The sequence below is a fragment of the Aquila chrysaetos genome, chromosome 17 (genome assembly GCF_900496995.4).
Source record: "Aquila chrysaetos chrysaetos chromosome 17, bAquChr1.4, whole genome shotgun sequence".
Classification (NCBI taxonomy): Eukaryota; Metazoa; Chordata; class Aves; order Accipitriformes; family Accipitridae; genus Aquila; species Aquila chrysaetos.
In genome coordinates, this window is record NC_044020.1 from 11,538,943 (window position 1) to 11,566,706 (window position 27,764).

At 43.3% G+C, this 27,764-nt stretch overlaps 1 protein-coding gene across 6 annotated transcripts in view; it reads left to right on the top strand.

The window, feature by feature from the left end:
- DENND5B (DENN domain containing 5B) overlaps positions 1-25,951 on the top strand; it is a 119,765-nt gene extending 93,814 nt beyond the window's left edge. For 4 of the 6 annotated variants that reach the window (XM_030040812.1, XM_030040813.1, XM_030040814.1 and 1 more), the window contains 14 exons: positions 449-559; positions 2,847-2,978; positions 3,871-4,023; positions 4,551-4,629; positions 6,449-6,530; positions 11,567-11,695; positions 13,052-13,173; positions 14,827-14,972; positions 16,614-16,732; positions 17,904-18,091; positions 19,746-19,828; positions 19,992-20,118; positions 20,927-21,101; positions 21,974-25,951. In XM_030040812.1, coding sequence (XP_029896672.1) covers positions 449-559; positions 2,847-2,978; positions 3,871-4,023; positions 4,551-4,629; positions 6,449-6,530; positions 11,567-11,695; positions 13,052-13,173; positions 14,827-14,972; positions 16,614-16,732; positions 17,904-18,091; positions 19,746-19,828; positions 19,992-20,118; positions 20,927-21,101; positions 21,974-22,157 — 1,830 coding nt within the window. In that variant the 3' untranslated portion in view covers positions 22,158-25,951. The remainder of the gene's footprint in view (positions 1-448; positions 560-2,846; positions 2,979-3,870; positions 4,024-4,550; positions 4,630-6,448; positions 6,531-11,566; positions 11,696-13,051; positions 13,174-14,826; positions 14,973-16,613; positions 16,733-17,903; positions 18,092-19,745; positions 19,829-19,991; positions 20,119-20,926; positions 21,102-21,973) is intronic. The other 2 variants (XM_030040816.1, XM_030040817.1) reach the window with 1 other exon arrangement.
- The last annotated feature ends 1,813 nt before the right edge of the window (positions 25,952-27,764 follow it).

Genomic DNA, 27,764 nt, shown 5'->3' on the forward strand with positions numbered 1-27,764 from the left:
TTTCTTTCCCATCTTTTCAGTTTCTTGTCCTTCATTAAATATTTTCTGCCATGTTTTTCCATTGATGTCCATGTGCTTCTTTTGTGTGTCACTAGCAAAAATAAAACACTCATGCTGTTTTGTGGTAAATCTTGCTGAATAATGTTGGCATTTGCCTTCTGAAAGAACCAGAATGGATGAGTGGACTCTTGAACTACAGCTTCAAATGATGTTTCATGGAAACACAGCAAAACAGCACTTGTACGTGTTTGTTGCTATTTTTGCTAACATGGCTTTGCAAGTATATTTTAAACATTGCCGCGTGTGTATATCTTAGCAGAGCCTTTTCAATACTTTGTCATGTATTTACTTTCTTCTTTTTTTGGCTGTGGATCATATGCATGCTTCTTTTGCTTTGTCTCCTCTTTCCTCTGGCTATTCTGCCATTGGGGCATCTGCCTCCTCTTAGCCATCGGAGGAGCTTTTGCTTCGTCAGAACTCAATGGCCTTCTGGGAGTGGGATCAGGGACCACCCCCTCCTGCACGGCCTCCTAAAAAATCCTTCTCTGAATGCTGCCTGGTATGTTTTAGTTTTTCTTGTTGAAAGCTGCTTTTGAGATGTTGTTAGCGTGAGGAACTGCTGTCTTCACTGCGTCTCGAACCTCTCCCTTTCTCGTGGAGTATGAGCACGTCCCTGTAGCGCTTGGAAGTGTGGTTATAATCAGAAAAGTAGCTGGAAATCGGCTCTAGGCTTCCACGCCAGCTCCCTGGCAAACATGATGGCTCCAAGGCTGAAAGACAAGAATTTTGTTTTGCTTCATTTTTTCCCATGTTGCTCGCCTGGCAATTCAGCTTAGAGTGTCATATCCCAAAACCATTGTTTTCTGACGGCTGGATTGTCACATCCCAGTGTGGAAGAGGGTTGTGGTGTGTGGATGCTGATGAACAGGCAAAGGGCAATCAATTGGTTCTCTCATCCCACCCTTACTTTTCTCTTGAACTTACAAGTGTTAATATTTTTTTCTTTTTTCTTTTAATATAATAACAAGACATACAATGAATAAAGTAAGGTTATCCATGTTTGTACTCTTCAGAATATAACCGCACTTTGCATTTTATTTATCCCTTTACATTTAAAAAGAAATACTAGATTTCCTAATTATATATTCCCTGTATTACTCTTTCACTGTTTTCATTGCTAATTTTTGCACTGAGTTAGATGGAAGTCACTTGTGAGATTGCTTGCTGAACAACACGCTTTCATCATCTGTGGGTTTTTTTTTTTGCTTCTTATTCCCACATGTAGTTTTTCAACTATTTTTAAGTCCTTACAGTATTGGTGAACCTGTAATTACCTAGCGGAGCACTTCTGTTGAATATAGCTTTTCATGGCAGAACACTACATTCTTGTCTGACCTGTTGGACTAATGTTAAGTGGTTCTTGTCCAAATTTTGAATTGAAAAAATCCGATTGTGTCAGAAAAACTGTACTCCCCCATAAAAAAAAAAAGGAGCTATTTCAATTAACTTCAATGTGTTTGGATTTTGCTTTTGCTTTTCCTGGTCTAGTGGAATGTGTCCCTGCCCATGGCAGGGGGGTTGGAACTAGATGATCTTTAAGGTCCCTTCTAAACCAAACCATTCTATGATTCTGTGAAATAAATTATTTTCTCCCCAGACAAAAAGGTCTAAGGATGCAGCAGCCGTAATGACCTCTCAGTCCCCCAGAAAACTCAGCCAGCAGCAGCACTAAGTCACTGGAGGGATCTGATCCGCTCCTTTTGCAGGAAGAGCGGTCACTGTCACATACCGTCCCCCAAAGAGGCAGCATTAACTGGATAAAAACACGCTATGGAAATGGAGCATTCCCTCACCAGGCTATGAGCGCTATGCTTCAAGGCTGTTTTATTTGGCAACATTCTATTATTTTACTCTTTTTAACAAAAACTTTATGAATAATGCTTGGGCAACTTTTTGATAGGCCTCATATTTGCACACCTAAATGTGTTCAACATCTTAGCTTTGCTCAGCATGTAGCCCTCTCACTGATGTTGGGGGCAGAGGATGCTTTGTTGATTGGTTTGGGTTTTTTTGCTTAACAAAAAAACCAAACAATAAAAAAACCCTGAACAATAAGGCAATGGAGCAGGAAGGTTTAAAAGTCCTTTATTATAGCTTGGATCCTTTTTTTAAAGAGCACGCCATTTTTTTCCATACTTCTCAATTACCACCCCACAGTAAAAACATGAATGATCCTAAACGTCAGTTTCGTTTAAAATGAGCTTTGCTTGTAATTAAGAAGGTAATTGCGAATAAAATCAAGTCTGCTTTTCCACCCTCCCCACCCCCCACATAAACTGTCCAGATAAAAAGTAGTGGGTGAAGTCTTTCTCCTTCACTAGGTGTATTTTTTTTTCTTGTGATTTCTTTTCAGAGGATTTCTTCCATTCATGTACAGTCTGCAACAAATTAGACAAATGGCTTTGAATTTTTTTTCATTTTCTTTTTAAGTGAAAACCGAGTAACAATGGAAGGAAACTTTACTTGGTATTTTGATTTTACTGCTGAATTAAGGTATTGCACTTTTATGCACTTGCTGTGGCTGACTTTGTGCTAGTGGTTAACAGCACAGTTCACTAGCTAATGTTGACTGTTTCAGTTCCACGCAGGAAAATACCTTGTTTTTTCTGTTGTCAAAAGGGAGCATTCCACTTCTCCAGCCCAACACCTAAGCATCAGACAAATCATGGTGGTGTTCCTAGATTAACACTAGCTTATTCCTTTTCACCAGCATTTGCTTGCCTAGGATTAGGGTGAAGAGAGTCCCTCTGATTTGCAATATCTAAAATTATTCTGTTTATTTTTAGAAATACATGCAGGAGGCAAGGAGTTTAGGAAAAAATTTAAGGCAGCCCAAACTCTCAGACCTCTCTCCAGCTGTGATTGCACAGACCAACTGGAAATTTGTGGAAGGGTTACTGAAGGAATGTCGCATGAAGGTAGGTCCTCCCCTTCCCACCGCCTGCTCTCCCTTGCTTAAACTGAGCCTAAACACCATCTGCAGATGATGTGCTGGAAGTCCTTCACAGCTGGAATGCCGTTGGTCTGTTGGTGTACCAGGCTATTGCAGGGTGGATGTCCCTTTAGTGTTATATTTTTCAACTGCTAGGAAATAAAGGAACGTCTTATCACTTTTCTCTTTATGCAGTGAAAGTTGGTGAAATGAGTAAAAAGGACAGGAATGAGAACCAGCATGATCAGACATCTTAGGGAGTTTTTCCTTTAATTGTTCACATGTAAATGTAGCCTAAACATAATGGGCTCGAGACCCACGGTCAAGAAAGGAAGTGTTCAGTACATGCGACTGTTGTGCATATTGTTTATGCAGAGCAAATGAAGTATAGTAATTTCTAATATTGAAGAATATGTATATTTATATAAATATATTTTATATATATATATATATATATATTTATAGCCATGGAAATATAATTTCTTTGTGTCTTTGTCTCAGTTGCAGCTGGTGGTATACTGTATTACCTGAGTTTTAAACTTTAGTAGCTGTAACAAGAAGAAAAACAGATACTGAGTAAGACCAAAAATGTATCTAGCTCTGTACTCTTGTTTTTGATACTGGTTGGTAATAGATCAACAGTGTAGGAATAGGACAATAGATAAAGGGTATGGAAATAGGACAGTATGGAGTAATTGTGTAAATTTTTTTAATTATTCTTTTTAATTTACAATCTCTGTAAAGAGATTTGAAGTTTCTCTGGTCAGGCCATTAGTGATGGTCTCTAGATTAAGCATATTTAAGTAAACTCATCTATAAATTCCGTCCCTTGTTGGATAACATTCTTAGAAACCTTTGGGGATTTTTTTTTTTTATAGACTAAACGCATGTTGGTAGAGAAGATGGGCCATGAAGCAGTTGAGCTGGGACATGGAGAAGCCAACATAACAGGTCTGGAGGAAAATACTTTGATTGCTAGTCTCTGTGATCTGCTAGAAAGAATCTGGAGCCATGGTCTGCAGGTCAAGCAGGTTGGTAACTGGAAACTCAGGACTTTGTGCATACAGTACTCTAGCAAATACTGAATGTCATCTGTACCTTTTAAGCTGCTACTCAGTGGTGTCATTCCAACTTAAAGTGGGAGGTATCTTTGGGCTCAGAGTCCCTGGTTCATATCTTGTGAGGGCTTGGGGAGTTTGGGGGGATTGATTTTTGGGGGGGGGGGGGGGGGTTTGTTGGGCTTGGGGTTTTTTTATTTGAGAGGTACCTCTGGAAATTGCAATGATGTTGTCAAATAGGTGTTCGGTTTCTTGTCTTTCAACCTTCAGAAGGGAAACCCAGGGAGAGGACAAAGAAGCAAGGCGGGTGGTGTGACTGCTAGGTCAGTGAGATGGTCCTCTCCTCTTCCTGATGCTTCATGGCCCAAGAGAGAAGGATTGATTCTCACTTCTGAACATTTGGCCCACTGAAATGCCATCCCATAATTTTGCCATGTTCACTGGCCTCTTTTCTTTTGCCTGATTTATTTAAAGCTATGTACTACATATTCAATTTTCAGGGGAAGTCTGCTTTGTGGTCCCATTTACTTCAGTACCAGGAGAGAGAGGAGAAGCAAGAGCATAGTGCAGAGTCCCCAGGTGAGTACTTGGCAGTTGACTCCATGCAGGGTCCATCACAGTGAATGAACTTGGGCCTGGGAGGAACAGTGCAGCCACATGAAACCACACAGGATTTTTGGTGTATTTGCTTGCTAGTATCACATTTATGTTTTGAGACCTTTCATAATCATTATGAGGATGCCTTGGTGTCTGGACAAAATAGATTGACATCGTTAGAGGCAAATGAACATGCTTATCCCTTGTGCTGGGTTTTGGCTGGGATAGAGTTAATTTTCTTCATAGTTGCTAGTATGGAGCTATGTTTTGGATTTGAGCTGCAAACAGTGTTGATAACACAGGGATGTTTTTGTAACTGCTGAGCAGTGCTTACACCGAGCCAAGGCCTTTTCTGCTCCTCACCCCACCCCACCAGCGAGGAGGCTGGGGGGGCACAAGGAGTTGGGAGGGGACACAGCCGGGACAGCTGACCCCAACTGACCCAAGGGATATTCCAGACCATAGGACATCATGCCCAGCATATAAAGCTGGGGAAGAAGGAGGAAGCGGGGGGACGTTCGGAGCGATGGCGTTTGTCTTCCCAAGTAACCATGCTGGAGCCCTGCTCTCCTGGAGATGGCTGAACACCTGCCTGCCCATGGGAAGTGGGGAATGAATTCCTTGGTTTGCTTTGTTTGTGTGCGCAGCTTTTGCTTTCCTTGTTAAACTGTCTTTATCTCAACCCACGAGTTCTCTCACTTTTACTCTTCCAATTCTCTCCCCCATCCCACCAGGGGGGAGTGAGCAAGCGGCTGTGTGGGGCTTAGTTGCCAGCTGGGCTTAAACCATGACATCCCTGTCTGGAAGATCACTCAATGTATATTCACTGCCTTCGTTCCTTTTTAACCAGCATTGAGTGAGGTGTGAGAAGCAGTGCTTCTGCAAGAGGTGATTTCTGAAGGAGCTGAAGGTGTGGAGCTGTGGCTAAGACAGCTGACATTTTTCTTTCAATCCGTCTCTCAAATCCCAATGTGAATAACTCCATGTTCAATAAATCTTTATACTGGTGGACAGTACAGTTCAGAAGTTGTGTAATTAATCTCTATCCATCAGTCTAGGTGCTCAGTTTATGCTTTGGCTTGGCCCTTTACAATCACTAAATCACTTCTGTGTTGTGAGAGACGTTGGTTTTCTGATGACCTTGAGATCTCCCTGCCTACAGGCTTCTGCTGGGTATTGTAGTAAAAATCTCTGAACTTTAGTGGGTCATCTTCCAAAGACTCTCCAGTCCTCCAGATCATGCAGATGATAACTTGTATGATCAGTCCTCAAAGACACATCTATGGGCAAACTAGTCTTGCTCATGAAAAGATATTTTAATAATCTTCAATGAGTAATGCACTAAGCAATCTGGCTGGCAGGCACAAATTCCTGAGAGCAAAATGTGTCACCACAAAGCAGTTTGATCAGGGTAGCAGAGCACAGAAATGCTTGGCATTCTTAGCATCGAATATGCTACTGTAGCTTAATTTTATCTCGTCCTTCTCAGTTGTGAGCTTTCCATAAAAACATATTACTAATAAAGCTCATCACCATACAGATTTATGTTAATGCATTTCACATACGTAAAAGGAAGTTTTTAAATCTCCAAGTTCAGTGCTGGATTAAGGAAGGAATAGGTAATGTATTAAGCATTTTTCATTTTGTCTGCTTCTACATTTCCAGGATAGAGTTAATGGTAATGCACAGAAACATTGCAGTTACCAGCCACTTAAGATTGTTTTCAGCTATATGTAAAACAAATGCATTGCAGACCATTACTGTAATTTTGTATTAACTTCGTATATTTTCTCCATTGTAGTTGCTGTTGGAACAGAAAGACGGAAGTCTGATACAGGAATTACTCTGCCTAGTCTGAGGGTTTCCCTGATACAAGATATGAGGTACACAGTTTCCTAAAGGTTTAATTGTGGTTTTAATTGTGTAGCATAAGGTAAAGATCCTTACTAGCTTTGGGTTTACAAAGGCTAAGGAGAATTAAACCTTCCCCTTAGACCACATTCAAATCTACAAAGTCTTGCCTTTTTATTTTACAAAACTTTTTTTCATGTTTACTACATTTATTTTAGCTAATAGACAATGAAAAACACACAAGTTTTACTGGGGTTTTTGTTTTCCCCGGGGAGTTCTTCTAGCAATAAAACCAACTTCTACAATTAACAGCAGATATGTTTAATTCCTTGGTACTTCAAGTTTGTTTCTTTTTGCTTGTTTTAAATTACTGACACAGCAAATACAGTTGATACACAAAGCAAAGGGATATAAAAACACGCTTGCAATGCCTGAGCAATATTCTTTCTTTTCAATTAACATTTTATGACAAATAGTAATAAATGTATGAATTCAGAAATTTAGTCAAACCTAGCATTTGGGTGAGTTTAAAGTTGGAATGTGAAGTAAGGGCAGGTGCTCTGTAGGAGATCATAGCCTGGCTCTGGAGTGCTTTTTTAGAAAGTGCTGGTTGGAAATTGGAAGGATGAGAGAGTAAGAAGAGGTGGAGGCTGATGTGACAGCACCAGGCATCTCTTCAGGGCATCTCTTCCACCAAGCCACTGCCAGGTCAAGCCACTGTTTTGACACTTCACTTGCTATGGCTAAGCGTTGCAGTGGGGTAAAAGTGCCATGAAAAGAGTGGAGGAATAATGCCATAATGCTCATCTGTAGAGAACTGCTAGCAATTGCTAGCAATTTAATGTGTGAGGCAACATGAGTATTGTTTCTTGTAATACCATGTCCTTCTTCCACGTAAAAATATGGCAAAAAAATCTAATAGTAGAAATAAGATTAATTGTAGTTAATTCACAAAAACATGATTACAGTGATGTGATTTTTACCATGTGTGTTTTTACAGATTTTTTTTTTTCTGATGTGAGATCCTACAGATTAGTCAGGCTTTTCCGAAAGAAAATGACTGTGCTTCCCACCTGCAGTGTGCAACCTTTTTGTCTGATGCTATGTAGTTTAAGTCTTGTGCTCTGATTTCGAAGAATATGACATGCCACATAAGGCTAAAACAACACACGAAAGAGGGAGGGAGAATATATACAGCGTAATTAGGAGTATAATGCCAAGAGGTCATTTTGAACATGTGTCTGTCATTTTAGCATCCCTCTCATGGGATGTGGCAGCTATTTACTTAATTCAGTCCTGTGAGGCTGACAGGCATGTAGAGGGTCAGTCTGAGGAAGGGACGAACGAGGATCTAGAGCGGAAACTCGTGTGCGGGAAGGGGATTGCTGACAGAGGAGGCTGCGTGCGCTCACTGCTGCGTGCATGGGTTTCATCTTCCGTCTATTTCCACTTGAGCCATGAAAGCCCAGCATGGATCTGAGCTGTCTTGCTTGAATCACAAGAGTGTTTCAGCTGCTTTTCAGAGAAAAAGTACAGAAGCAGAACATTGCCATTTGTAGTATCTTGGGTATTCGTGATTGTCCACTAACATGTCTGGTCATAGACAATGCTGGGCAGATGGTGAGTTGAATTTGTCATCCGTAATCTCATGGCATACTTTATCCTGCTTGGAAGGAATGCTGCTTAATATTTGTTTGCACACACAGATTTATGCTGAAGTTAGAAGGATGGGTAATTGTTAAATTGCCGGGGTTGCGGTGCTAACTGAACTAATGGCTAGAGGATTAAGCATTGCCTTAAGCACAGCTTGTTTTTGATGGCTCATGCAAGGTTATGTAAACAACTTCAAAAGCAGGGCTGAATCACAGTCACGCTCTGAATGTGCGATGAGCCTGTGCTACAGGTAACGTGGTGTGTCCTCTGCCTCCCTCGCAAAGCCAGGCATCTTAGATGTGGTAAGGAAGATGCTCAAGATGTTTATTTTGGTTCTTTGCATGGAGACTCTCTGCATAAGTGTGTTTGGGGGTATGCCCTTCAGCCTTTCCCCCTGGGGTGAGGATCTGCAGTATCTCTCCCACTCCTCTTCCAGCTCCCTGGCAGACTCCTGCTGCAGCCTGCCTCCAGCATGGCCTCACCCCTTGGGCACATCGCTGCACGTCCAGCCAGACCAGTCAGTGCCAAGGCAACTCCCCGAAACCTTTGGTCCAGCTGGGTTCAAGTTTCGGGTCCTTCCCCTTCAGGCAAGCTCTTCCTTGCTACCAGCACTTGCTTTCATGCCCACGTCATGCCTCCCCTCCCGTGGGGAGCTTGCAGCGGAGGATGCAAGCCCCAGGCGCTGGGCCCACGGCAATGATGCTTAAGCTGCTGCAGTCGAAAGAAGCTGGGTTAGCAAAGACCTGCTACCTACATGGGACGAGCTAGTACAGCTCATTTCTGACTGCGCTGGGATGGGGAGCACGCACACCATCCTCGGGGGCATGGCGATACTGAGCAGCTGTAACCTCTTCTGTCAGCACAGCTATTTGCAGAGGGTATGTTTCACCATACCCCAGGCTTACATTTGACAGGGTAAATAGATTTTTCTTTATTACTAATGGGATTAAAAGCAAGTCCCAACCTAGGGAGTTGCATTGAAATTGCTGTTCAGTGCTCTGACAAGAAGTTTGCTGTGCGATGGTGAGCATACAGTGCTTATGCTTAGGTCACCGATAAAAAAAGAGCTGTTCTGACTCCCACAACTGAGAGTGAAATAAATTTGAGTTCCCGAATGCTCTGTTCTGTTACAGTCCGCTGTTGCTGACACCAAGACTGATTACTGAATCTTTTTAATGTCTCTGGCAAGCCGCGTGGTGGCAGATCCTTATTTTTCCCAAATGCACAATTAATGCCAGTCTGGTCTGAACCAGAAACAGGTAATGAAGAAGTACAGAGCATGCATGGAATAAGGTTGAGTCCATCTGTTCTTGAATCTTCTCACAGGAAAATAACATATTCTACTCAGTGTTTCATATTAGATGTAATCCAAGCCAAGCACTGGGGGGAAAGCGGAGGGAGGGAGATGATAGTCTGTGCTTTGATCTTCCCATCTCAAAAGACTTGAAATGTCTGAGGAAAGTGTCTCAACACAATGTAGTCGAGTGTAGTGCGCATCCTGTTTCTCGAGGACTCCGGATCACGCGCGCAGCTGTCTGGGCTGGAAGGTCTAACGCTGGCTGCCACGCTCTGAGCCAGGAAGGGCTTTCCAGTGCCAGGAGCAAGGCTCTCGGCACTGATTCAGCTGGTAGGCATCGCTGCTGACGGGGGGAGGCTGCTGAGTTTGCTCAGAAAGGGCAAGGACTTGTGAGCGTAATGTGCCCTCCTGGGTCTGTTTTACAGCTCACTAAGAGTTAGTACTTCTCACCTGGTCCATCAGAGAACTAACCATGTGTCACATTAGGAAACAGGAGGAAACTTCCTTTTTGGAAAAAAAAAATTCTTTTTTTCCTTTTTTTTTTTTTCTTTTTTTTTTTAAGTAACCTAGGTTTTTCCACTGGCAAGCTACTGTTACTCCTATTGATTGTTTCTTCCTGATGGTGCTTCATAGATGTACAGCACAGAGCCGTGTGATACAGACACCTCAGCTTGGATTGCAAAAGTAGACCTGTATTTTGAGAATTAGGGTAGGTCAGCGTGGCAGAGAATGGTGCTGCTGAGCTATGTCTGGTATCCACTTCATTTGTGCAGAGCGAACACGTATTTCTGGACAGCGCTAAGTTGTACTTTGCAAATTTGCCCCTAAGGTCTTAGTCCTGTTATGTTAGAAGCTCTATAAACAAGAGAGTATTTTCCTCAAATAATGCAGGATCTAAATATAACGCAAAGCACGCGCTTGGGTATAACAGATGGGGGAAAGCACAAGACAGTGAGACTGTACTAGTCAATGTAAAAAGCATCAGTCACAGCATGACTTTGTTAGATTTTCTTTGGAGTAAATATTGCTACATTCCCTAACACTCAGCAATGCGCGGAGGGCCTGCAAGGAAGATGCAGGAGCTGGAAAGTAAATCGTGAGAGAGATCAGTTCAGACTCAGCTGATGGTACTTGGAACCTGCCATGGAGGTTTGGAGGGCTGAATTGCCTGTGCACTTAACATGTAAACTGCATGAAAATTAAGAAATTGCAGCCTTTTCTTTCCCCTGCTGGAAACTGTTACTCATTTTTCTTGCTGTTTACTTAACCAAGTGGGGGGTTTTTGGAAGTGGCTTCGCCCTGCCATGGCAGTTCTCTTCCTCTTCTAAAGCTCCCTGCGCTCTAAAACTAGGGTTTCTGGCATTCTCCAAACTGAAATATGGGAAGTTTGAAAAAAAACAAAAGCAAAATCATAAAAGAAAGCTCCTATGGAACAGTTCTGCTTTCCTACAGACCAAGCATGTGGAGGGCTGTTCAGCTTATCACTTAGACGAGGGCTTCTTATATCCCTGAAAATGTGATTCTGCTTGTGATTGCCTGTCACTGGTTTTGCCCCAACAATGCTCTTTTTCTCAGGTATCACATTGCTACTGCCATCAAGGGGTTTGTTAGAGCCTTCAGAGTAGATCGTGGTTTGGAGAAACTCTTAAGATATGTATTTGTCCTCTGCCCTCCCAGACATACCCATTTGTGTCAGCAGCTTGAGGGAGTGACTGTGATATAACTGGGTCTCACAAGGTCACTGGGTTTTTTAAGTGTGTTAGCAGTGTCCATGAGGACATCTACCTCAGGCAACACAGGGATGAGCAGACCTACCCCTGCTCACCTTGGCCAAGCAAAGAGCATCAGAGCAGCTGATACGGGCTGTAGTGCGTCTAGTTTGCAACCCGCTGTGCCCGGGAAGGGCTGCCCCATGTGCCTGGGCCAGCCTAGGGCTGCTGAGGGTCTCAGTGCCACAGTGCAGGGCTCTGTGGGGCACTGCTGGGGGTATCTTTCTCTAGAAATGATGTCAGGAGACGTTTTCCAGTTCAGCTGCTGCATGACACTGGATGTTGCCATTTGAAGCATGTAGGATTTTTATGATTCATCTATTATTATTTTTTTTCCCACCCATTTCAGGCATGTTCAGAACATGAGTGAGATAAAGACTGATGTGGGGCGAGCCCGAGCCTGGATAAGACTTTCTCTGGAGAAGAAGCTTTTGTCTCAGCACCTGAAGCAGCTGCTTTCCAACCAGGCACTTGCCAAGTAAGCTGGCTCTTTTTCTCAAAGCTTCACTTTCACATCTCCCTCAGTGGTGTGTCAAGGTGCTGTGCAGGCTTGGGGTGCAGCCAGGCGCCCCATTTGGGTACTGTGGTTTCCAGCTAGAAGTGACTGAAGGGCAGAGGGTAGCTGGGGGAGGAGGTACTGCCCACCCAGCAGGGCTGAAGTCTGCTCACCTGCATGGAAAACGAATCAAAATTTTCAGGAAGGAGGCGTTAGGTTTTGGTCAGATCAGTGCATTGATCCAAGCCACTTCGAGGCCCCACAATCACTATATCTTGTGCAAATGAAGCAGCAGGGGCAAGAATGCCCCTTTTCTCACAGCAGCCCTGCATTACCTTGACTCGAGTCAAATGCAGGCCCCCATCCTGACTGCCAATAAGCTGGGTTAGAGGCCGGCCCTCCCAGCCGGTTAGCAGCTCCCCCAGCTTTGCCTCCTTTTGCAAGCGCAGGCACTTAAAGGATCTGCCCATGTAGATGTTCCCTGACTTCATTTTCCCAAAGCAATGCATTTAGGAAACAAACCCAAACCTTATGAAAAGTCCTAGTTATTGCATGCAGTTCTGGCTCTGTGATGAGTTACACACATGATTTATGCCAGAAGCTACCAAATCCTCAAATCTGCTAACAGGAAGAAAGAGGAATAGCTGGAGACAGTCACCTCTTGGGTGATCAGCTAAAGGCATGGTGGCAGACCTGTCTTTTCCTGAAGTTTCATCTACATCTGTCTACCTCAGCAGCTTTTTGGGAGTCTGATGCCTTCAGGCTACAGGCAGTGTCACAAGCTCTGTGCTTTCTCATAGCAGGGGCCAGATTAACTCCTGGTGTGCCTTTGCACTGCCTTGGGCAACTGGTGATGTACACTCGGTTCACTGAACTGAAAGAGTGGTGGGAGGATGCCTGCTGCTGCTTGGTGCCTTCCCTGGTTGGTGCCGCCTTAGTTTTGTCTGTCACAGAATGGAGCAGAAGGAAGATTAGGTTATTAGGCAAGGCTATTCCACAGTGGGAAGATACGGGGAAGAAATGAGGTTGCTGTATGTTGGTTCAGGTCTGCTGTTGTGAGTGGTGTTAGTTTATATCTGTGCTTTGCAGCAAAACCAAAACTGATCCTGTAACGAAATCAACTCCGTAGCCTTGCTATGATAGCGTGGAGCTGAGAGTGATCTGTAAAACACGTGTAGCGTAGGGGGTAAATGCTGCCTGTGGGTTTCTAGCAGCTTATGTTAGCTGGGGAATCTCCCATTAAGATCAACTCTTCATTTGGTGTTTTGAGATTCAAACACCTTTTCAGATGCATGGTGCTTTTTCAACAAAAAAAAGCAATGTATTTGTTTCTACCAGGAAACTTTACAAGCGTTACGCTTTCCTGCGCTGTGAAGAAGAACGGGAACAGTTTCTGTATCACCTGCTCTCGCTCAACGCCGTGGATTACTTCTGCTTCACAAGCGTCTTCACCACAATCAGTGAGTTGGAGAATCAATTTTTTTTGCCCCTGAATAAAAATCAGTTGCCGTCATGATTTGTAAGAGACGATGTTGCTGTTGCTGGTGCCTGAGTAGCTGAGCCCTTATCTGGAAACCTTGGTTGTTGCTGGCGGGCTCGTGGGTGCTGGGTGTTGCTCTGGGAAACCAGCTGAAGAGCCAAGGTTGTGTGGGAGTGCTCCGGGTAAGAGCGTTGCACAAAGGAGAGTAATCAGCAGAGAGTGCCACTGTAGCACTTGATTTTCCTCACCGGGTTGTATAGTCTCTTTCATCTTTCCTCCCAGATAAGTCCTCTACATCCTAATGCTTCTTTCTGGCCTTCGCTAAGTGTGCATCCTAACAGCCTGCTTTCCGCAGACTGAGGAGGAGAGGGAGGTCTTGGAGGATGAAATACAAGGCACTTTGCTGTATATTTTAAATCTCTTTTTGTCCCTCCTTAAATGCCAAAAAGATTCCCTCTCCCTTTGTCTCTTGTAAGAAGGAGAGCAGAGACTGGATCGAAATCTGAAAATGATTCTTTGTCTCTCCAGCACTGGGCAATGCGGAGAAGGCAGGACCCTGTGAGATGACCTAATTATTTGGATTCACCTTGGCAGCCCTTAGTCTTCATTATTTCCCTGCCTGTTTAGAGTGAGGCGAAGCAGGTTTTACGTGGCTGTCAAAACAGGCACTCATTCTACCTTTTCTCCTCTTAAAGCAATAAATCCCCTCCGAACTAGCACAGCGCAAAGAGATTTATTCATCCTCGATTCCCTTATTTCTGCGGGGCATCCAGCCTGACAGCTTTTCCCTGCGGGACAAGCGCTTGGAATTTCTTGAGTGCACTATATTGTATGGCCCACAAAACCAAAAAAAGGCTGGCTCATCTTACCCGGTCAAAAAGGCAGCTTGTAAAACGTTAAGGAGAGAGTCTTGCAGTGTCGGAGTCAAATCCAAATCGGGGCGGCCGGCGGGCATTCTCTTTAAGCACGTACGGGTGGTGCAGAGTTAAAACCAAAATATAAAAGAATAATAATTTTTAAGGGCGGGGGGGGGATGTCTACAGAGACACATCCATGCCAGCCTTGCTGCCCCGGCGGCGGCGGCGGCGGGCAGCGCGCGGCGGCGGCGCCGCACGGTGGTGCTGCAGCACCACCGTGCGGCGCCGCCGCCGCGCGCTGCCCGCCGCCGCCGCCGCGCGCTCCCCGCCGCCGCCGCGCGCTCCCCGCCGCCGCCGCCGCGCGCTCCCCGCCGCCGCCGCGCGCTGCCCGCCGCCGCCGCCGCGCGCTGCCCGCCGCCGCCGCGTGCCTGCCCGCCGCCGCCCCTCCGGTCGAGGTGGAGGCGCTGCAGAAGGGCTGCTGGCGCTCATGAATGGCGGCGGCAGGCTTCCCCCGCTCCCCGCCAAAAAAAAAAAAAAAAAAAAAGCCGGGCTGCGGAGCCGTTGCTTCTGGTTGGAACCGGCAAGGCGCTCCGCGGGTTTATGGTGGTGTTTTGAGGGAGAAGGGAGGAGGAGTTTTCCCTGTTCGGCTGCTGAGAGGTGGGATGAGAGCTTGTCTTCGAGGGGGAGGCGTGGTTTGCTGCAGAAAGTGCTGGGGCGGGGGGGGGGGGGGGGGGGGAGAAGTCAAGGCTAACTTACTGTTCCTTGTCTGTTCTTAGTGATCCCTTATAGGTCAGTGATAATTCCCATCAAAAAACTAAGCAATGCAATAACCACATCAAACCCCTGGATTTGTGTATCAGGAGAACTAGGAGATACAGGCGTAATGCAGATTCCTAAAAACCACCTAGAAATGACATTTGAGGTGAGTACATGCTCTTTACGTTTTGCTTTTCAGTTTGAAACGTGGTTCCAAACTAACACAAATTGGGTGAAGGTTTATTGTCTTAAGATCACAGCATTTCAGATTCTGTCCAGGTTTTCAAGGTTGCTGTACATTCAGATATGTACAGGAAAAGAGTGCTGCCTGCCCCTCCTGTGCTTGATGAAAGTTTCCTGTGAGCACATACCACTTTTCATCACAGGCTTCACTGCTTAGCAGCCCAGGGCTCCTCTTCTCACCTAGCCAATCTATTTCCACGTCTCATTCCCTTCCAAGTCTCCTTGCCTAACTTTCCCTTTCAGGGCTCATTTCTGACTCCTCATTTCCCTTCCAAGTTTCTTTTCCCTTCTTTCAATCTGTCTTCCCACTTACCACCACCCAGGCCCCTTTCAACCTCTGGCCAGTCCCAAATTTCTTCTCTTCCCACTCCAGCTCCTTGTCCAGCATTGCTGCTTTCCTTCCAACCAGCCAGTGTAACCCCTGAGCCCTTCAACTTCCTAGCTTTGGGTGCTGCTCCCGGGAAACCCTAAAGCCACCGTCCCCATCACGCTCTCTTCTCCGTGCTTGCTGTGGTTTTCTCTTTGTGTTTGACTACCTGGCTTTGCCCTCTGCTTTCCCACCCATCAATTACTGGTTGGCTTCCTGCCACCCCAAAGCAGCTGGTAGCGGGAATTGCTGGTAGCGGGAACACTGATCTTCAACAGCAATAGTAAAAAAAAAAAACCAACCAAAACCCGAAAACTCTTGCCAAATACAGGTGGATTTTGACAGAGGTAGACAGGATATTTCCATGATACAATGGCTGCCTCATTCAGATATTAGTATTTTGTAGAAAAGATCTCCAGGCTTCTAACAAGCAAAAGAACATATTTAGACATTTCTAACGACCATACTAACACTGTTCTGGATTATTCCTTTGGCTGAATCTTTTCTAAAATATCAACTTGGGTAGCCACCCACTATGGAAAATGTCAGCCCAAGCCGCTTGTTTGGCAGTATTAGAAGCAATGAAAACCAAGGTCTTGCAAGGGAAGTGTTTAGGTGACGTTAATAGATGTTGCTGCCAGCCCCACCTACAATTAACATATTGCACTGGAATTCACAGTCCCTTGTTTTCCTTGTTCTCTCTCTTTGTGGTGTTAAGAGTCTCATGTTAGTGATTTTTGTCTTGCCCAACAATAAGAAAGTCGATCTTTGAAAATAATAAAGGATCTAGGGACTGTTTCATAGTGTAGAGTAAGTCAACTGGAGGTCAGTTTGCTCAAAATGCATTTTGAAAAACTGTTTGTACTGAAGATCTATTTCTTCTACAAAAGTACACCTTTTTATCACCTTAGCTCAGAAATTTGTAATTAATACTTCTCAGAAATATTCAGAGTGAATGCTCAAAACAAAGAATGTAATCTCTTCACAAGCTTTTAATAGTTTTATTTCAAGGTCTTTATTTTCTCCTGTCTTAAAATAATTATTCTGTTTTTCAAAACACTCTGCATGTTTGGTTGAAAATACTTGTTGTATAAATCAAAGGAAAATGAATAAAAACATACATTTGAGACCATAGGTGTGCATGGGGGGGGGTGTCTATTGTTTTTTAAATTAAGTGAAAACTGTTATTCATTTCAGTGCCAGAATTTAGGGAAGCTGACGACCGTTCAGATTGGTCATGACAACTCAGGGCTACTAGCCAAGTGGCTGGTTGATTGTGTCATGGTCAGAAATGAAATAACAGGACACACGTACAAGTAAGCAACAAGTTTTAATTTTCTTTGTCTGAAATTCTTGTTAAATCTAGAGAAAGCAAGGCAGCATTCATCTTCTCCTCAGTTGATGGAGCACTGTGGGCTGATTTGGGTACCTGATAGGCTTGGGCTGGTCTCCCTCATCCCCAGTTCTCTCATTTCAGAAGCGCTAGTTGAAGTCAGATAATGTGATAAATATTAAATGAGACTTGAATGTAGGATTTTCTTTGCATCTCTGAGACATGACAGACAGTATGGATACTTTTGAAGTGATTCATATGTTTGTCTTGACTTAAAGTAGTGTGGTAAAATTGTGCACAAATGAACTCTTTAAACCCCCAAGAGCTGGAATGATAGTTCAGGGCAAATCTTTGGTTTCTTTTTCTTTTAAAAAATATTCAGATGTCTAAGTACTATAAAAAATGTACAGAAACTTGGATTACAAGAAAATAAAAGGTTCTGATGATTTCTTAATCTTCTATTGAGTACCTACCTCGCGTCAAAATTATCTCCTAACTTATCATTGGTTTTACAAAACATCTGGCTGAGCAGACTTCATTTTTTTTTTTGAATGTTGATTTGGAAAACTGTAATTCAGAGAGGTGAGCTCCAGAGCTCAGGGTTGGCCACAGTGTATGGTGGAAATAGGAGGAAATGGAGTACAAGCACCGGGGGTATGGGCATGTCCATGGATTTCGTTAGGACTGTGGATGGGGTCAAAAAGCACAGCAATAAAATCTGAGGTGAGCTTTGAGTATGAGGAGATGTCACAGCTTCAGTTGGGTGGGAACTCTGTGTGGGGATTTAATTGTTAATCACAATATTTGTAAAGACTGAATATTAGTGGTGGTTGCAAGTGAAAAATAAGCTGGCAGAAATCAAGATGTGGCCCGTGAAATATGTGTATAATACTTTCTGTTGTCCCGTGCTTTCATGCAAGCTTTGCATATTTCCCTTTTCCTAAGGATGGAGGTGAATGTAGTTTTCCAGTTTGGTCCTATCAGTTGTGGTGCAGGGGATGCTGCCTGCTGAGTTCTGGTTTGTGAAAAGTTTCTGGCTACAGAGCATTCCCTGCCCGTTAGCAGTGTTTATGGGTGCTAGCTGTCCCTCTAACTTTGAGACCAAGCTGGACTACCTGTGTGGCTGACCTGTGCTTGTGCTGGCTGCATGGCAGGTTTCCCTGCGGGCGATGGCTGGGAAAGGGTGTTGACGATGGCAGTTTGGAGCGAATACTCATTGGAGAGCTGGTGTCCTCCACGCCTGACGAAGAGCTGGGAAAGCAGTGTCGTACCCCACCCCAGCAGAAATCTCCTACCACGGCTCGACGACTGAGCATCACTTCCCTCACAGGGAAGAACACCAGTAAGTCCTTTCCTTTCTCCCCAGGGCCCTAGAGAAGGGGACAGCAACTGCTGTGAAATAAAGCTCCTGTGAACAGGAGAGCTCCTACCGAAGCAAGGCCTGGTACAGAGGAACAGCTGCGAGCTGATGAGTTTTTCCTGCCTGGTTTGTGTGTCTGCGGCTTGCTCTGTGACTATACACATTGCCTCTTTCAATGTCCCCATTTGACAGTTAAGAGATAATAATCTCTTTCCTTGGAGCGTGGAGATAGGATATGAGGGAGGAGGAGGCAGCAGAATTTGCAGTAGCTGATGCCGCTCAGCTTCCCAGCTCACTTTGTGATCAGTGGGAAGACAGTCCTCTCTGAAGGGCAGTTCAGAGCCTGATGCAGATGCTGTGAACTGCCTTCTGGAGCAGCACATCTTCAAAGGGACCCTAGGGGACATCAACTTCACGTCCCTAAAATTAGCTTTTATGAGTAACTGCACCTGGCTACAACGGGGCATGGGACTGTAAGGGCCACATGAGGCATTCTCCGCTAAAGCACACAGATGAGTACAGCATAGATACTGTTCATAAATCTGTCCAGCTCCTGTAAAATTAGAGGACATGACTGCTGAAATGTCAAGCAAGGAAAGATTAGCTTCCAGGAGTAATGCAGCAGTTAAAAACCACCACGGGACCACTGTAGCTCTTCACACGTGTGAATCCATATTACCTGGAGGAGTGGGCACCAGAACATTTCCTTAGGTCTGAGAATGCTAAGGCCCAATAATTCATTTGTCTTGTGAGCTACATGAGGCTATGTGTTAGACCTGCCAAAGAGTGTGGAGGTCATCATGTACTAATACGATACTGAATTACTCTGTGCTTCCAAAATAACAACTGTAGGACAAGCTAATAGCAACCTACATACGTCTGAAAAACTAGAAAAGACTCATAGAAAATTATGAAAGTGATTGAAGTCTGGAACATCTGCTTAAAATGAAATTTTTAAAGTTCAGTCTGTTTTAATCAGAAAGTGAATGAGGGACTAGATAATTTTCTGCAGGTACCTGCATAGGAAGATGAAATGGTAGCAGGTGGAGGCATAGCATGATTCAGTAGCAGAGGCAGCTAAACAGATTCAGAGCAGAAACATGGCATACATTTTAACACAGAAGATTCCTTACTAATGGTTCCAAGAGTAAGTTATATTCTCTGCCTGTGGCCCCTCACACTGGTACAATGACTAGACATGTGCCTAAAATAGATACTTGTTTTGACTCAACAAAACATTGTGGGTTCAAGTCAGGAATTAATGAGTGCTGGGTTTTCTGGCCTCTGTCATGTAGAAGTGAGTCAAATGACTGGGCTACAACCTTTCAGCCCATGCCTCTTCGCGTGAGGGTTGCTGTACTCTATGTGATGAGCAAGATGTGATTAACTCAAATAAAATATTTGTCAAGCCAGATCCTTGGGTTGTGCATTTTTAAGTAGGGAGATTTATTTGACTATTCCAGGGTTGCTCATCAGTTGCTTGTAATTAAGGCTCAGGTTTACCCAAACAAACCATTGCCTGAACTCTGTTAAAGATACAGAATAATTCCTGCAGTTCAAGCTATGTCATCATGAGAACTTGATGAATGTTTTGAAGTTGGTATCTTCAGCTAGTATGCTCTCCATGCTTTCACAGAGCCTAATGCGGGACAGATCCAGGAGGGAATCGGGGAAGCTGTGAACAATATTGTGAAACACTTTCACAAGCCAGAGAAAGAGGTACTTCCTACTTTTCATTACTTGTCTGGTATCTACAATGCATGTAAATATTTTTGTAAACAAATGGAACTGAAGTATCAGTAGAGACTGTTAACCTTTAGATTTGAAGCTTCTGGCCTACAAACGAGGCAAGCTGTACTTACAGACTCTCCCTTTCCCACAGAGAGGGAGCCTCACCATTCTGTTGTGTGGAGAAAACGGTCTGGTTGCAGCACTGGAGCAGGTCTTCCACCATGGATTCAAATCGTCTCGCATTTTTCATAAGAATGTCTTCATCTGGGATTTCATAGGTAAGATGGTGTGTGATTTGGAGGCAGAAGAAGCAAGATTAGGGCAAAATGACTACTCATGCACAGATCTTGGATTCTCGTCAGCTAGGGTGCCATTTGTTCCTGCCTACCACCTGCTCCAGGTTGCTTAAAGTCAATGAGAAACAAGATGGAAGATGACAAATATTAAACTCTATATAAGGGATGAGTGTGAATCTGTGTAAAAATTTAAAAGCACTTCAAATTCTAGTCATTTATTCATAGATAAATGTTCAAACAGCTGCTTTTCTACCCAGAAGGAAGGTAGGCTGGAGGTTGGGGTTGAGTAGCAATCCATGTTAAGGGGAGAGCTGGGAAAGGGCGGGGAGTGAAAGGTTTACATTGCTAGTTGCTTAGGAGAATTCTCCTAATGACTGCACTTGTCTACTGGTGCTGCTCATCTGTAGGCCTGTGTTGTGGTAATTTAAGACGTACTTACTCCTTTAAAACGTGCTCACAAGTTGAGATACTTAGCCTGAGGATAAGTGCTTACTCAGAAAAGGTGAAAAATCAAAGCTGATGGTATCACTTACAATGAAGCCATTGACAGGTACTCTGGTGAGGCTCCTTGATGTTACCGAACTGTATTAGACATCAGCCAGTCTGCTGACCACTGCTGTGTAGCAAAGGTGGAGATCACCACCTGCCTGTGGTATTCAGAGTGAGGAATCCATATATAAACTGTGCAATAGCTCTCAGCAGGTTGGGTTTTTTAAGGATTCCCTTGTGTAGTTCTATGTCACAATGAAGTACTTCTGCTCACTGGGTTCTGATTTTCTCCCTACCACAGAGAAAGCTGTTGCTTATTTTGAAACCAGTGACCAGATTGGAGACAATGAGGAGGCCCTTTTGCTTCAGAGATCTTCATGCAAAACCTTCTGTCATTATGTGAATGCCATCAATACAGCTCCAAGAAACATTGGAAAGGACGGCAAATTCCAAATTCTGGTTTGCCTGGGGACAAGGTACCTAACTGCTCTTTGTTACATGTGTCCTCTTGCATTAGACTAGAAGAATATCTTTACACTATTATTGCCTTTAGTTTTCCATTTTAAGACATCCCATACCTATCACCTATCTATTATCCAGTACCTATTTTAGGCAGCTTTAATGCTACATGAAAAATTGGAGCAAAGAAGCAGTAATGACGCATGGCTAGTGTCTAAACTGCTAAAAATGTTTTGAGCTCTTTTATAAGTGTTAGCTTGACAGTCATATGTACAAAATCTGTCTTAAAATTGTATTTTTGATGAACTGCTGGCTTTGGGAATGCAGAGTTCCTTTGCAAGAGCTGATGCATTTCTAAACCCTCTTTGAATCACTTTGCCTATGAAAATGGGATGTCTGTCATAATTTTGAGAAAACTGTTCTAGATTAATCTTTCTTTCCTAATAGGATGCTTTCTGTCTTGCGCTTGGGGGGGGGGGGGGGGGGCCTTAGTTGTATTTTGGAGGGTAAAAGTTGGTATGTCTAGAACTAAGTACCATTTTTGTCTTGTCTGTCTGGATACATGAAAAAACAGTTGGAAAACAGTCTATTGTTTTTTCCTGAGTTTTACTTTCCTTGTTCCTGATCTGAAAATGTTGCTGAATTCTTCCAAAGTCAGTTGTCCAATTCTGCTGATAGCTTTCCATCTTCCTTCCTACAGTATGTTCAGTTACCTGCATTTTACTAACAAAATCAAGGGTTGTGATTACACAGGAAACTTTTATTTGCAAACAACATGCATCACCTGCAAAAAGAGACTACACGTTTTGGGTTGTGTTCTTGGCGAAGAATTTCAGTTTGAGATCCGTTGTACTTGGTGCTAAAATAATTCCTTTCATCCCCTTTGCAGGGACCACTTGCTCTCTCAGTGGATCCCATTGCTGGCAGAGTGCCCGCCCATTACAAGGATGTATGAGGAGAATGCTCTCCTACGGGACCGCATGACTGTCAACTCCCTTATCCGAGTCCTACAGACATTGCAAGATTTCAACATCGTCCTAGAAGGATCGCTCATTAAAGGAGTGGATGTTTAGCATGGCTTTGCTGAGAACTTCATTATTCCTTTCCCAAGCAAGCAAACCACAACTGGAGACCTGTCAGGACTTGAACGCGATGGTAGTGCACCACTGTAAGGCAAAGCTGCTGGTTGAATTGGGAGTGGGAAGCCCAGTTTGTGCCCGATGGGGACTGTCCTCTAAAGCTGCAGAAAGCTAAGATGCAGTATTGTAGTTTATTTGAAACAGAAATTTAGTATAAAATAGAGTATTTTCATGTGTTAGATGTGTGTAAATATGCTATCTTCTTTAAGAAATTATATTACTCTAAGAAATTTTTCTTAGACTGAATGTTCTTGTTCTGACTATGAGTAGCTTAAACCCAGGGGAAGGACTGGGGGGAGGGAAGGACCGAGGTGGGAAGGGATGCCGCTACTTGCTTGCAAGGAAGAAGCCAATCAGTGTGTAAATACAGCGCAAACTCAGCAGGGCTTTTTTCAGGTATTGCAAATGAATACAGCAAATATCCTAATGTAGCCATTGTGATTGTCTCACTCTTGGAAATGTTGTAAGCATATGCTGTTTTACCCTACTGTACATGGTCTCTCTTAGTTTTTTGTTTGAAGACTCAACCCTTTCCATGCAAGGAAGTTGTGAGTTGTCTTTTTTCTTCTGTAAGGTCTTTTGTGTCACTTCTTTTGATCTCCAAAAGAGGAGACAAGTGTTGAAATGCTTAAACACTGGAGAGAGGGACTGCTGTCAGCCTCGGAGCCTGAGAGTATGAGACCTGTTTAAGTGGTGCTGCTGCAGCCTGAGATGGGGAACGATGGCTTGCTTGACTCACTCAGTGTGTCCCTTGCCTGTCTAGATGTTCTGATGATTCCCCCTCACCCTCAGCCAGTTTGTGTTGTGGATGACTTTTATTTTTCTCCATGTTGAGGAATTTGGTTCATACCAAATTCTTGCTATACTTGAGAAGAATCGTTGCTGTAGAGCCACAAACACCGATGTTGCTGTGCTACTGAACTGTATCAGCTGGTTTTGAAATGCTGACAGGTTATGAGTCTTCCTTTATCCCGCAGAATGAGTACTCCTGGGAAGTACAGGATCTTTGATTACTTTTTTTTTTAAATTATCCACAAAACAAATCTAAACAAAACAAAAAAGGAATGAAGCAAAAGGAGAAAAAAAAAAAAAAGAATCTACTTTGGTATTTTGAGGCTCCTCTCCTACACTCTTTCCAGTTAATGTGTTAGTAATACAGCGTGTGTATATAGGTACAGCTCTTGAAGAGGAACTGGGAGCAACTAAAATCCTGTACGCTAAAAATTTAACAAGAGATTACCTTAAAATCATCTTGTGGATACCATGCAGCAAATACAGAGTGTATTTTCCATTTTTGTGGATGGGAGTTGGAAGGATCTGAGGGCATAATTAGCTTCATATGGTTTTAGTTTTTGGAGGTTAGTTTAAATATAGGTGTTTGTTTTCACTTGTTTATTCCCTATGATCTTGGCCATGTCGTCAATGGATTTCTGTGGATGTCTCACTGTCAGCTGTGGCTTGGGAAAGGCCCCTAACTGGTACTGTAAGTGTATTGCCTTGCACTGTGCTCTCAAGTGGCATTAGGAGGGACTTGGGAATGGTGGGCAGTAGCAGGTCTAGTATAGTGTGCGTGTGGTGGAGAGAGGGATGAGAGCTAAGGAAAAGGAAAGAGGATGAAAATTAGGGTTTGCTTTCTCACCTGCCTTTTGTCAAGCTTCTCTACTTTCCTGTGGTTCCTCTGCTGTCCAGTTCTTATACCAGCACTCACTTTAGTGTCAAAGTTTCATGTCATATTCCATATTCCCAGCCAGAAGAAAACTCTTCATGTGACTTTGTTTCATTAGAAGGAAGAGTTTTATGTTATAGAAGAATTTTGGTTTTAAGAAGTAAAATAAAACTGTCAGGGAGTCATTGACTTTAATGAGGGTTCCAGCTTTTAATAACCGTTCTTTCCTCCTGGGCTTGTACTTCCTTAAACTGATGAAACTCATCCCAAATACTGTAGGCAGCGCTGCCATGTCACTGCTGTGAGTAACTAACATAAAGGCTGTGAATGGTGGCATGAGTTAGTAGCCAGAGCCCACAGCTGTGTGACATCTCCCTTATGTTTCCAGAAATTTGAAATTTGGGGTGTTAGGGTTTTCTGTGTGACCAGGCAACTCTGCTTAAAGTCAGCAGAAGATGCATGACAACCCTTCAGCAGCAATTGAAAATGTGTCCCTAGTACTTAACTCTATCAAGAAATTATACATTTAGCAAAAGAAACCATGTGGCAGCATTATTTGGTAATGACTGCTTAGGATGTTTTGATTTCTATTACAACTCAGGCCTTTTATGTCTAATGACTGCTATACATGATTTTTTCACGCCCAGCCCAGTCTAAGTGACTTTCATTTTACTGAAATAATAACCTCTTTAGTCCTTGGATTTCTTTGCAGCATCATCTGCATTTGCTAGCTGGATATTTCTCAAAAGTATACTGCTACATACTTCTCCAAAGACTATTTATGACTTAAGCGGTTGTAACATTCACCCAACATGACACAGGTTAAGTGCAAGCAAGATAAAGTAGAAATGTGGGCACCTCTAAAGGTCAAGCATAGATGAATAAACCACACACAGAGAAAAGGGCAATAACTACATAAAGTCTTTCATAAGTTAAAGTAAGTCAAAACCTAAGTAATTTTAAAATTCAAAACAGGGCTTTCCCCATTTCAAACTCCATTAAGGAACCTTTAGCACTTAACTTTAACACAACTTCACGTCACCTTTTTCAGCAAGCGTTGACTCGTTTGGTTTTGTCAGGTTTCACATCATATTAGTAATAATACAGTAAAAATTGTGTATGTCTAATATTTCCTTGTAGGCAATAAAACACCCTAAGATATGTTGAAAGGGGCACACCTGAGTGCCTCAGATTCCTAGAAGACTAGTTATTTGACAACCTTGGGAGTACGGTTCTTTGTAGTGAATTTTTATTCTACCATATATGAATATTTTTTTTTAGTAGACTACTTTTGTTTATTGGAAACTGTGAGGTTTTTTTCTGTAAGGTTTACAGAAATCATTCTACCCACTAGAATGGTGAGAAACCCATCAGGATTCTTCTAAGCTAACACAGTTTTTACTTCAGTGTTAAAGCACCTTCTTTGGTTGAGAAAGGGAATCTTGCAAAAGACCAAAGCTCTCTGGTATCTGCTTTTAAACAACAACAAAAAATCCTATCTAGTACCCGTCTGCAGATGTCTGAGTTTGCATAGTCCTGTTATACTAACATCCAGCATGGTAACTTGAGGGAGTCAGAGAATCAAATGCCTCGCTATGTACAAAATATGTATTTATAATTCTCTGAAACAAGTTAAATTCTACTGTTTAGTGAAAAACCTACTCATGTTTATTCCAAGTTGGTTTGTGTAATTAGATATCATTGTTCAAAAATGTCTTTTTAGAATAGTTGCGCAACGGCATATTTCAGAAAATTCCTTCTTTCAATCAAATGAAGGTGCGCATCTTAAGGGGAAATACTGTATGTTACACTTGAAATGTACAAATGTGCCCTGTATAGCTTAAGATGATCCTTAAATGTCTCCATTAAGTATATTTTGTCTTTACATTATTACTAACTGAATAAGAACTGGATTATTTTCAAGACGACATTAGTAAAAGTATTGTTATATCAAGCACTTTAACATACATACCACAAACTGACATGGGTTTTTCAGGTTTTGAAGTACATTGAAATACAGCTTTTCATGCTATGTCCTTTACAAATAAAACTGTGAGAATAATGGTTGGTGTCGCTTTCTCCTTGCAGAGGAACCGAGAGATTCGTGTCTCAAGCCAAAGAGCCGATCTGAACCTGGAGGGCATGTTTCGTAAAGGGAACAGTCAAACAAAATGATTCAGCTGATAGTGACTCCTGGTACTGGGAACTTGCTGAAGCAAAGAGGGGGAGAGAGGGTGTGAGGGTCCGCTCTCAAAACCTGCCCTTCTGCCTCCCCAACACAAAAGTCTTGACTGTGCCGAGCCCGACCAGTGCTTCATTTTCAAGGCTTAGGGAGAAAGCATGGCTGATTGAAGGGAAGAAATGGGATTGCAGTGAAGTTTAGCTCTTACCAGGGTGGTGTTTGCTAGGCAGCCTGGGTTGCTCTCCCTTAGTATCTGGAGTGCATGAGGAGGAGTCGGAAGAAGCCGGGGGGATCCTGTTGGCAGCAAAATGGGAAGCGTGGGATTAACTGCAGCTGAGGGTCTCTCTCCTCTCTTGACATGGTTGCTCTGATATTTGAACTCAGGGTTAAAAAGCTGGAATGAAACTCATGCCCTCCAGTCTGTCAGTTCGAATGTCCCGTAAGAAGAGAGGTTGATAGAGAAGAGAGAGATGGGTGCCTGCAACAAAAAAAGGTGCAAAAGAATGATAGTGAAATGCCCTGCTTAATAATTAAAGGCCTTTCTAATTTGGACTGGATTTTCAGAAATTCCCCCCACCCTGTCCCTCCCAGCTCTAGTTCTGCTGGAATTGGCAAAAATAGAATTTTTGAAAACTGCGTAGTTGAAATGCTGTTCCTTGCATGTGTGTGTGAGGTGGGGCGTGTCTGTTCATTCATTTTAACTCTTGATTTTGAAAAGGCAGAGAGTCTCAGGAGAGGACTGAAAGTCTCCAAACCTGGGACCATATATGTGGGAATCCTGAAATACATCGTTTGATGATACTGATGTTTATCAATAGTGTAGCAGCAAAATTTTAGAATCCCATAAATGTGAATAAAATCCATAGAGCTGCTTGTGGTCAAATTTCACTAGGAGGAGTGGTCATACTTAATGCACCTCCTTACTAAATGTGTTGGGCTTAAGTATGTAAATTAGAGATAGTGGGATCTGACATCTTAAAGGCAGTAAGTACTTGAAGTAAAGCAGGACTAAACTTGTCCAGATGAGGAAGTGCAAATAACTTCCTCTCCACTGCACTGTCATTGATGCAGTCTGGGAACACTAGAATGTTTTCTGCAAAGGGTAAGTAGAAGAAAACTGTCTGAGAAAACTTGCATGGGTACGAGTTGAAATAACTCACTGATCTAGTTTGTTCCTTTCCAGCATTTCAGGTAAGCTTGTTGGAACAAATTGTGCTCAAGTTAAGAGCGAAGCTGCTTCCCCGTCTGTCACACCATCACCTCAGAGGTTGAGGCGCCTGTCACTGCAGTCAGGGAGCATTTCATTGCTGACATTCCTGTTTTCTCTCCTGCTCTTCCATCAGACATGTATAAGCTGGTTTGAGCTCAGCACAGGATGTGAAGGGAATGGGAAAATTTCTGTACGGGTCTGCTATTCGGTGGTTGGTTAAGGTAAACGGTCTGCTGAAGCCACTGTGGAGCTGATTTGTCAGTGGAAAGCTGTAGTTCTGCAGGAAGGCTTGACGCTTTAATGGGCCCCTGCAGAGCTCGCAGGGCATCTCAGCTCCTCTGAAGGAACTTATTCTGTCAGAAGAGTATGCGACCAGACAAATTATTTTCTCCTTTAACCAAGCCCACCTTTGTCTCAAAGAGGGGAAGGGAGAAAGGGAAAAAAAAAACCCACAGTCAAAACCCCCCTGATCCTTACCCGCAT